The sequence below is a fragment of the Penaeus monodon genome, chromosome 2, assembly GCF_015228065.2.
Source record: "Penaeus monodon isolate SGIC_2016 chromosome 2, NSTDA_Pmon_1, whole genome shotgun sequence".
In the NCBI taxonomy this organism is placed as follows: domain Eukaryota; kingdom Metazoa; phylum Arthropoda; class Malacostraca; order Decapoda; family Penaeidae; genus Penaeus; species Penaeus monodon.
In genome coordinates this window covers 61,693,689-61,703,688 of record NC_051387.1, presented here as the reverse complement: position 1 = coordinate 61,703,688, position 10,000 = coordinate 61,693,689, and the positions used below count along the sequence as shown (strand labels likewise).

At 44.0% G+C, this 10,000-nt stretch overlaps 1 protein-coding gene across 1 annotated transcript in view; it reads right to left on the bottom strand.

Annotated features, from left to right (window-relative positions):
• Window positions 1-10,000, bottom strand: part of LOC119584468 (nephrin-like) — a gene marked incomplete in the record, with an annotated part of 143,279 nt that overhangs the window by 24,803 nt on the left and 108,476 nt on the right. The window contains 2 exon segments of the mRNA XM_037933108.1: window positions 5,734-5,942; window positions 6,127-6,234. Coding sequence (XP_037789036.1) covers window positions 5,734-5,942; window positions 6,127-6,175 — 258 coding nt within the window.

Genomic DNA, 10,000 nt, shown 5'->3' with positions numbered 1-10,000 from the left:
AGACACAGAGGCTTCGATCTGTTTAAATTTTGTACTGGTGAGCAAGATGTAAGGGAACACCCGCGTTGCTCGTTGCAAACTGTAGTGAAAGAGAACGTTCCCAGCGCCCTTTCAGCTCTGAGTCCTCCCCCGTTTGTGCTGCAGGTGGAGGCCGTGGGTCAGGCAGGATGGTGTAAGTTAATTATGCAGATAACTTCATTAAGAGAAGAACGACCCGTAATCAATTTCATTCTGTCGTCTGTAGCCAAAAATAGCACCTCTTCACTTGACAAAGAGGCGATAACATAATAAGAGTCCAAGTGTTTAGTAAAAGCAGTAACATTTTCTGGACGCGAGTTTGATCATTCCTCTCGCTCAAGCAATCATTTCATTCCAAATAAACTCTCAAACGGAGGCATAATTGACGCAAAAGGCCAACCTTTTTCCATGTCTTTTACTTTGGGAAATTAAAAGCATATTGAACTTTTATGCAATTTAGCTAGTAGATTTTCATCTTCTTCGATGCGTCATATGGTGCTTCTTTATGCTGTGATTCGGTCGACTACGTTCAGTAGAGAGAGACATGTGTTTGTATAACTTGTCATGGATGTAATTTTTTGCCTGGATGGAAAAGTCATTACTCATTCATCATTAGTTTCATCCTTGAAATAATGGAATCAGCATTTGCGAATTTACGGTCAGCAATCTTGTCGATTGATACCTCGTTGCATCCTGCAATAACCTGATATAGTACACAGTTAATGACTTGACGGTTTCAGATAAAAGGGTTATGTTTTCAGTTCATCGACGAGGAATGGCGACATGAATTTGGCACCCTATGAGCGCCAGTGACCAATCAGCGCTGTTGACTCAGAGTGGTAGTTCGTGCGAATTAGCTCATCGGAAGAGTGAATGCATTTTTGTGTAATTTTTACTTTTGCATGAAGAGGCTTAAGGGGCGAAGGAAAGCATGCAGGTCGCAGTTTGTGGTGCTTGACACTCCGTCCTGCTAAGGAGTTCGCTTCTCGAGGCCTGGAGTCGGAAGCGTGCGTGGTAATTTTGGTAACCCAGGCACCGGAAAGCAGCACACTTAGAGTGGAGAGCGCGTTGCTTGGGTTGTGACAAATGAAAAGGAGCTGCAAGCATCAGTTAATATTACATCCATCTCACATCTTTTCGGGGTCATCCATTTTTTTCTTTCTTTCTTTCTTTTTCATTAGTGTACAAACCGTACGTTGGAGGGAGAGAGTTAGTCTCTGTATGCTTTTAGAATGTCATAAAGATGATCCGGTTCAGATTCTGTGACAGAGGGCATAATTTTATCTTTTTGCTCTGCACTCTCTGGAGGGGGTGAGGGGTTCTTGGGAAAAGGGTGTCTGTTGTATGCTTGTGATGACCCTTAGTGCACTCATCGTCGTCCTTTGTTATATGAGACGTGTGCTCCCTTGTCCTGTCCGCGGCACCATGTCGTTTAGTTATCAAAAGGCAATAAGACTGTTGGTTTTCGTTAGTAAAACTTGCCTTGACGTAAGCACGAGGATTTTTCTTCATCTCTCTCTCTCTATCTATCTATCTGTCTGTCTGTCTGTCTGTCTGTCTATCTATCTATCTATCTATCTATCTATCTATCTATCTATCTATCTATCTATCTATCTATCTACCTACCTATCTATCTACCTCTTTTTCTATCTCCCTGTGCCTGAGCAACTGGGCAAAAGGCAGTTTAGGAGAGCCAAGACGATGAAGATCCCTGCCTTGAGTCTGGCTCCAGAGTCAGCCAAGTGGAACCACCTCGGCTGGGCTGTGAGATGAACTGGTCACAGACGTTCGACGCTGCTGCTTTTATCGAATTGCAACGTGCCACTCTGCCCATGACTGTTGTTAGATATTGGTTACGCTATTGCTTTTCCCCTAAGTATTGTCCTCGCCTTTCTTTCCCATCCATTTTTTTTAAGTCAGACAATCGGCAAAAAAGAAAAGAAGGTGAAAAATTAATTGCATTTTATTCGTGTCACGTTATATCAGACGATATAAAATACGAAATTGTTTTAAATTTCAGTGCAGCCTGCTCTCCCTCCTGATATTCTGTCTTTTCAAGTTTATTATTCAAGCAAACTGCAGACTGCTATCTTTTGCCAGCATCCCCACACCCACACTCGCCCCTTCCCCCAGGCACAATAAAAGTATACAAATACAAATAAAAATAAAAACAAAAATATACATGTAAATAAAATAAAAACAAAAATATATATGTAAATAAAATAAAAACAAAAATAGAAATTGGAAAATATTTTTTTTTCAACGCGGCTGCATGTTTAACAAATGACACGGCGCCCGGTTTGAATGTTTGAAGGAAAGTTCGAGTCACCGCCGCCTGCTGTGCCATCCTTTCGCTGTGATTCCAAACAGGAAAAAATTGGAGGCCACAAAAGCGCATTTCTTTAACCTGAACGGTACCGCTTCTCCATATGTTACGTTTCCTTTTTCCCGCGAGCGTCCACCTATGACACAAGTGCACGCAGGCCCGGCCGTGGCACAAAGCACACGTCACGTAAAGCACAGCCTTGACCTGCATACATAACGCCGCGCCAAAGCTCGCACGCAACACCAAGGCATTCAGCAGCCGCGCACGCCACGCTGCCCCGCAAAGCGACCCGCGACTCACTTCACATGGATATGTGCCCTCGGGACGGCCTCGGACAGCCTTCGCTTCGCGCCGCCCGCACCGCCCGCACCGCCGAGGCCTCCTTCCGCCGCGGGGGTCGGAAGGCCGCTACTTCAGCGCCGCGCCGAAGGGGGGGGGGGGGGTTACGTACAAACATATATACACATGCATATAGACAGATGGGTTAATATAAGCTTAAATGGATATGTGTTTGTGCGTTACGCATGTGTGTGTGTGTGTGTGTGTGTGTTTGTGTGTGTGTGTGTGTGTATGTGTGTGTGTGTGTGTGTGTGTGTTGGTGTGTGTGTGTGTGTGTGTGTGTGTGTGTGTGTGTGTGTGTCACGACTGTTGCGAGCCATCACGTCCACGTGATGCCCGGGGCGTTGTAGACGGCTTGGGCGGCTCGTTCTTGAGATGAACGTGTAGAACATCTGTCGTTGGCGCTCGTCCTGGAATGAAAGGCCAACTTTCCTGTTCTTTCTCCTCAATTTTGGGAAATTGACGCAAAAGGCCACCTTTTCATGTCTTTTACTTTGGAAATTAAAGCATATGAACTTTTATGCAATTTAGCTAGTAGATTTTCATCTTTTTCGATGCGTCATATGGTGCTTCTTTATGCTGTGATTCGGTCGACTACGTTCAGTAGAGAGAGACATGTGTTTGTATAACTTGTCATGGATGTAATTTTTTGCCTGGATGGAAAAGTCATTACTCATTCATCATTAGTTTCATCCTTGAAATAATGGAATCAGCATTTGCGAATTTACGGTCAGCAATCTTGTCGATTGATACCTCGTTGCATCCTGCAATAACCTGATATAGTACACAGTTAATGACTTGACGGTTTCAGATAAAAGGGTTATGTTTTCAGTTCATCGACGAGGAATGGCGACATGAATTTGGCACCCTATGAGCGCCAGTGACCAATCAGCGCTGTTGACTCAGAGTGGTAGTTCGTGCGAATTAGCTCATCGGAAGAGTGAATGCATTTTTGTGTAATTTTTACTTTTGCATGAAGAGGCTTAAGGGGCGAAGGAAAGCATGCAGGTCGCAGTTTGTGGTGCTTGACACTCCGTCCTGCGAAGGAGTTCGCTTCTCGAGGCCTGGAGTCGGAAGCGTGCGTGGTAATTTTGGTAACCCAGGCACCGGAAAGCAGCACACTTAGAGTGGAGAGCGCGTTGCTTGGGTTGTGACAAAATGAAAAGGAGCTGCAAGCATCAGTTATATATTACATCCATCTCACATCTTTTCGGGGTCATCCATTTTTTTCTTTCTTTCTTTCTTTTTCATTAGTGTACAAACCGTACGTTGGAGGGAGAGAGTTAGTCTCTGTATGCTTTTTAGAATGTCATAAAGATGATCCGGTTCAGATTCTGTGACAGAGGGCATAATTTTTATCTTTTTGCTCTGCACTCTCTGGAGGGGGTGAGGGGTTCTTGGGAAAAGGGTGTCTGTTGTATGCTTGTGATGACCCTTAGTGCACTCATCGTCGTCCTTTGTTATATGAGACGTGTGCTCCCTTGTCCTGTCCGCGGCACCATGTCGTTTAGTTATCAAAAGGCAATAAGACTGTTGGTTTTCGTTAGTAAAACTTGCCTTGACGTAAGCACGAGGATTTTTCTTCATCTCTCTCTCTCTATCTATCTATCTGTCTGTCTGTCTGTCTGTCTGTCTATCTATCTATCTATCTATCTATCTATCTATCTATCTATCTATCTATCTATCTATCTACCTACCTATCTATCTATTTATCTTTCTCCCTCCCTATCTATCTACCTCTTTTTCTATCTCCCTGTGCCTGAGCAACTGGGCAAAAGGCAGTTTAGGAAAGCCAAGAGGATGAAGATCCCTGCCTTGAGTCTGGCTCCAGAGTCAGCCAAGTGGAACCACCTCGGCTGGGCTGTGAGATGAACTGGTCACAGACGTTCGACGCTGCTGCTTTTATCGAATTGCAACGTGCCACTCTGCCCATGACTGTTGTTAGATATTGGTTACGCTATTGCTGTTCCCCTAAGTATTGTCCTCGCCTTTCTTTCCCATCCATTTTTTTTAAGTCAGACAATCGGCAAAAAAGAAAAGAAGGTGAAAAATTAATTGCATTTTATTCGTGTCACGTTATATCAGACGATATAAAATACGAAATTGTTTTAAATTTCAGTGCAGCCTGCTCTCCCTCCTGATATTCTGTCTTTTCAAGTTTATTATTCAAGCAAACTGCAGACTGCTATCTTTTGCCAGCATCCCCACACCCACACTCGCCCCTTCCCCCAGGCACAATAAAAGTATACAAATACAAATACAAATAAAAACAAAAATATACATGTAAATAAAATAAAAACAAAAATATATATGTAAATAAAATAAAAACAAAAATAGAAATTGGAAAATATTTTTTTTTCAACGCGGCTGCATGTTTAACAAATGACACGGCGCCCGGTTTGAATGTTTGAAGGAAAGTTCGAGTCACCGCCGCCTGCTGTGCCATCCTTTCGCTGTGATTCCAAACAGGAAAAAATTGGAGGCCACAAAAGCGCATTTCTTTAACCTGAACGGTACCGCTTCTCCATATGTTACGTTTCCTTTTTCCCGCGAGCGTCCACCTATGACACAAGTGCACGCAGGCCCGGCCGTGGCACAAAGCACACGTCACGTAAAGCACAGCCTTGACCTGCATACATAACGCCGCGCCAAAGCTCGCACGCAACACCAAGGCATTCAGCAGCCGCGCACGCCACGCTGCCCCGCAAAGCGACCCGCGACTCACTTCACATGGACATGCGCCCTCGGGACGGCCTCGGACAGCCTTCGCTTCGCGCCGCCCGCACCGCCCGCACCGCCGAGGCCTCCTTCCGCCGCGGGGGTCGGAAGGCCGCTACTTCAGCGCCGCGCCGAAGGGGGGGGGGGTTACGTACAAACATATACACATGCAAATAGACAGATGGGTTAATATAAGCTTAAATGGATGTGTTTGTGCGTTACGCATGTGTGTGTGTGTGTGTGTGTGTGTGTGTGTGTGTGTGTGTGTGTGTGTGTGTGTGTGTGTGTGTGTGTGTGTATGTGTGTGTCACGACCTGTTGCGAGCCACTCACGTCCACGGTGATGCCCGGGGCGTTGTAGACGGCCTTGGGCGGCTCGTTCTTGGAGATGAACGTGTAGAACATCTTGTCGTCCTTCCACCAGGCGAGCGAGTAGAGCTCGTCGCCGTTCAGCTCGAAGTTGCACGTGAGGCGCACGGTGTCTCCGCTGCGCGCCGTCCGCGGCACGAAGATGCTCGTGATCTGCAGCGCCGAGACCCCGTCTGGGGGAGGGGGGTTAGCCTTAGGAATGTACTATTTCTTACAAAGTTTTAAAAAAATAACATCTTTACACAATAACTATTAAAAAATAATTTCATATGACTCATAAGCATGACCGGGACCGCAAGACGCGCCCCTTGTGCTTTACGCCGTCGTTCGTTCAGTATTTCTCGTGGAATAACTTACAGAGAGAACAAAAAAGGAGCAAGTACATCCAGACTCCAGAGCCTCCCATTGGTTGTCTTTACAGATGGTTTGACCAATCACAATCCACAGCTGCACTGCGGCGAGATTCTGAAAAGAAAAGACAGGCCGCGGTTACGCCAGTGTGCATAGTGCGCGCCCCGATGCAAGGCATGCATAGTTCTGCATCCGCGGTGTACATGTGAGTGTGAGAGTATGTGTGCGTTTCTCTTACTGCGTGAATTCATGCATGGATGATGCATGGCCTTACCCCGTGGATCGCGTGCCCAACAAAAGAAGGCGGCCTCCCGCGCCCACTCGCAGACCGGCGCCCGCAAACAAAGGCGTGAGCAGGGAGTCAGGCTGTCCGCGGCGGCAGGAGACGCGACTGTGAACAGGCGAGAAATATCGGATTTCTTGGGAGCGGACAATAACACGGGCGCAGTATTAGCTCGGCTGCCGCACCTGTCACCGGGACCACCTAAGATATGGAGTCGGGCTCGAGGAGTGAAGGAGACGCCGAGGAAAGAGGGGAGGAGGAGGGGAGGTCGCGCTGACACAATGATCAGCCGCGAAGACAGATGGTGAGGCGATGATAAACAGCGCGCACAGTGGATTATGTCGATTATGGAAGAAATAGATGATATATGGATCTGCTTGTGGAGGCCGAGAAACCAATCAGAAAAATAGGAAAGGAAAGGAAAGGAGCGGAGGGGAGAACAGGGGGACAAATAAAGGAGAGCAATGCCACTACCGTTCGTTCCTTCAGCCGCCAATAAAAGCCCTCAAGGCGTCCATCACATCCCGGATCCTCCTAAAATATCCTCTACAGTCTTTCAGAAATACGCACGGCATACATATGGCTGACTCAGAGCTTACCTGAACCGAACCCTCTCATTTGCTCTTCCCTGAGCCAGCGAGAGGGGAGGAACGAGCACGCATTGCCTCCGCCACGCAGACGTTCCTCGAATAAACGGTCGAGTCTCCTCGCGCGGTTTTCACCTCCAAATGATCACTCTTATGCTCGGAGGCGAGGGAGTGGCCCTACCAACGGCGCCCCTAATGCGCTTCTTAATCTCGCATTCCTCCTCCGCCACGCAAGGCCAGGGGCTCTGCGCGGAAAGCACGCTCAGACATGGTCTCCCGGAATAACAGCGGAGACACACTTTAGGGAACGTTAACATAGACAGCTAGATAGATTGACTGACTGACTGAAAGACAGACAGACAGATATATAGATAAATAAATTGATTGATTGATTGAAGGATAGATAGGTAGATGGATTGAATGATTGATAGATGGATGAACAGATACATATATAGAGGTGTATATATGGCAGATATATAGATATATATAAAGGGAGTCACTAGACAGATGGATAGATGGATGTCTGGCCATAGATAGATAGACAGAGAGATAAATAAATAAGTAGACAGACAGACATAGAGATAAATAGATATACTTACATATGCATGTAAGTATATGTTATTATGCAGTATTATGTCCATATACCTATGATAGCGTCAACACATCATATGTGTCAGTCCGATACTCGAAAATATATCTTTTAAGCAATAGGAGGCATAAAAATGGAACGCGTCTACCCGGAGTCCCTTCCCATAAAACATGTATACAATCATCTCTACGTTTTTCATAAAGATGAAGACGCGTAAAATATTTATGTATTATTATTTGTTTATTTATAAAGAATTATTCTGCACGTGGTTCCTGCTCCTGCATGTGTATATATGAAATATGAAATTTCTAATATAAACTTGCTTTTATTGACAATATCGAAGCTACAGTCAATAAAACATGCAGTAGCAGTTGTAGGCAGACGCAGTAACGCAATAACGCCGAATGGGAAGTAAATGGGATCCGGCAAAGCGACACAAAACTCTACGAGAGAACGCGCCATATTTCGTTAAAATCGACTCCGTAAATAACTATAATTTCAGTTTCTGTATATATACTTTGTTTATAGAGATAGAATAAATAATGAATATACAGTGGTATAGAGCAGCTTTATGTGATATTTAGAAAAAAAATGTTCCTTTGTGTCTGAAATGAAATGGTAAACGTTATTGTCACGGGAAATAAATGGAAATAAATAGATAAATAGATTTGACTACATGAACGTTAAGCAATAAGTCCATGTACTCCATGTAATATATCCCCTTTTGTTGCTAAAACAAGTGTACTTAAAAGCACATGTTGAAAAAGCAAGTTTACCTGTCAAAAGGGTTAAGAAGAACAATACTATTCTCACTTGACCTTCATGAACCTCAAAGAAAATTCTTATCTAAAATGTTGAATTTTCAAAGAACAACAGGTGGAAAATCATGAGAGAGAGAATAGAAGAATGGAAGGAAGGAAGGGAAGGAAGGATGGAAAGAAGAAGAGAGAGAGGCAATATTTGGAGAACTCTGTTAAACGATTCGGTAAGTGACATTTTTTCTCTTTGGATTACATATCTGAACTATGTCCTTTTGATCAGTACAGAAGCTGATTAGCATTTGGCACCAAGTTCTGTCGCGCGATAGCAGGCGCAGAAATTTATAGCAATAAGAGCGAGGGTAATATCAGCATGATTATACTTTGCTGTAAATGTAGCGATAAAGTAAACGCTCGCGATATCAGATCACCCTTTAACAGGCAGTTACTGCAAATGGGCAGCGTTTTATGACACTTATTATCGTGGCTGTATACTTATTAGAGTCTAAACGAGGCCTAATGTTTTAGCAGAGTCATTTCGCTCCAAAGTTGTGCCGTTTTCTACGGTAAACTAACCCGTTCTTAAACGTAACAAACCGCTTCATTATCTGTATAACATGATGCTGTATATCGGGGTTTTCGAGACCGAAATGCCTTTTCTAAGAAATTTTCAGGTCTGTCTTGTCTTTCTTTGATTTCTTCGTTGAATTGTCTGTTGAAAAATTCTATGTCTGAATAAAGTAACACTGGTTCTACTTTTTTTTCATGATACATATATTCAATTCACAACATTAAAGACTAGTATGATTTCATAAGGTCTCTGTGGATTCTTCCAGCTAAGTAAAAGACGCCTCTTTTAATAATCAGAGTGGTACCATACAAGGAAGTAAACAAGATATTCTTATTATGCATAAAGAACCCCAGTATAAATCAGCAACATGATTAACATAACACATGAATTCGGCGACTGCTCTCCGGCGAGACAGACACCGTGACAGCAACACTGACATTTAATTCTTATGATTCCTTCTCTCTACATTTCTGTGCAGTGATTACTTTGTTGTTTTGGTTTGTGTGTTGCTTTCGTCTTGTTTCTTTGTTTTTCCCTTTTCGGCATTTTTTTTTTTTTTTTTTTTTTTTTTTTTTTTTTGGAAATCATTCGTTCCTTTGTAAGAGAAGGGCCCGTCATGCAGTACACGAACTTCTTGAAATGTAACACCCATTTTCATTTCATTTTTTTCTCCGCGTTTCTCCATTCTTCGCTTTCCATTTTTGTATTTCTCCGGCTTCTGATTTTTTTCCTTACATTTTTTCCATCCCTTCTTAACGCTGGAGAATTTTATATAGATGCCTTTTCAACCTTTATCTAAAGAATTCAAATGTGGCTCTATACTCGTTTCTGTTACTTTGTGTCATTCGAGGACATATGAAAAGTGCCATGTTTTATCGGTCGTTATGTGGGTTAGTCTCTTTGTCCGGATACGAAACGTGGCAGTGAATGCAGTGAACTCGACCCCAGAACAGCGGTGCCAGGGTGTCTGAGCGTTCGGCTGCCAGAGTGAGCCGACCCCGGCAATTATTTCCGTTCTGTGCAGTTATCAGTAGCAGGTAATCAATGGCAACAAAAAATATTATAATAGAGTGATATGATTACAGCCATTCA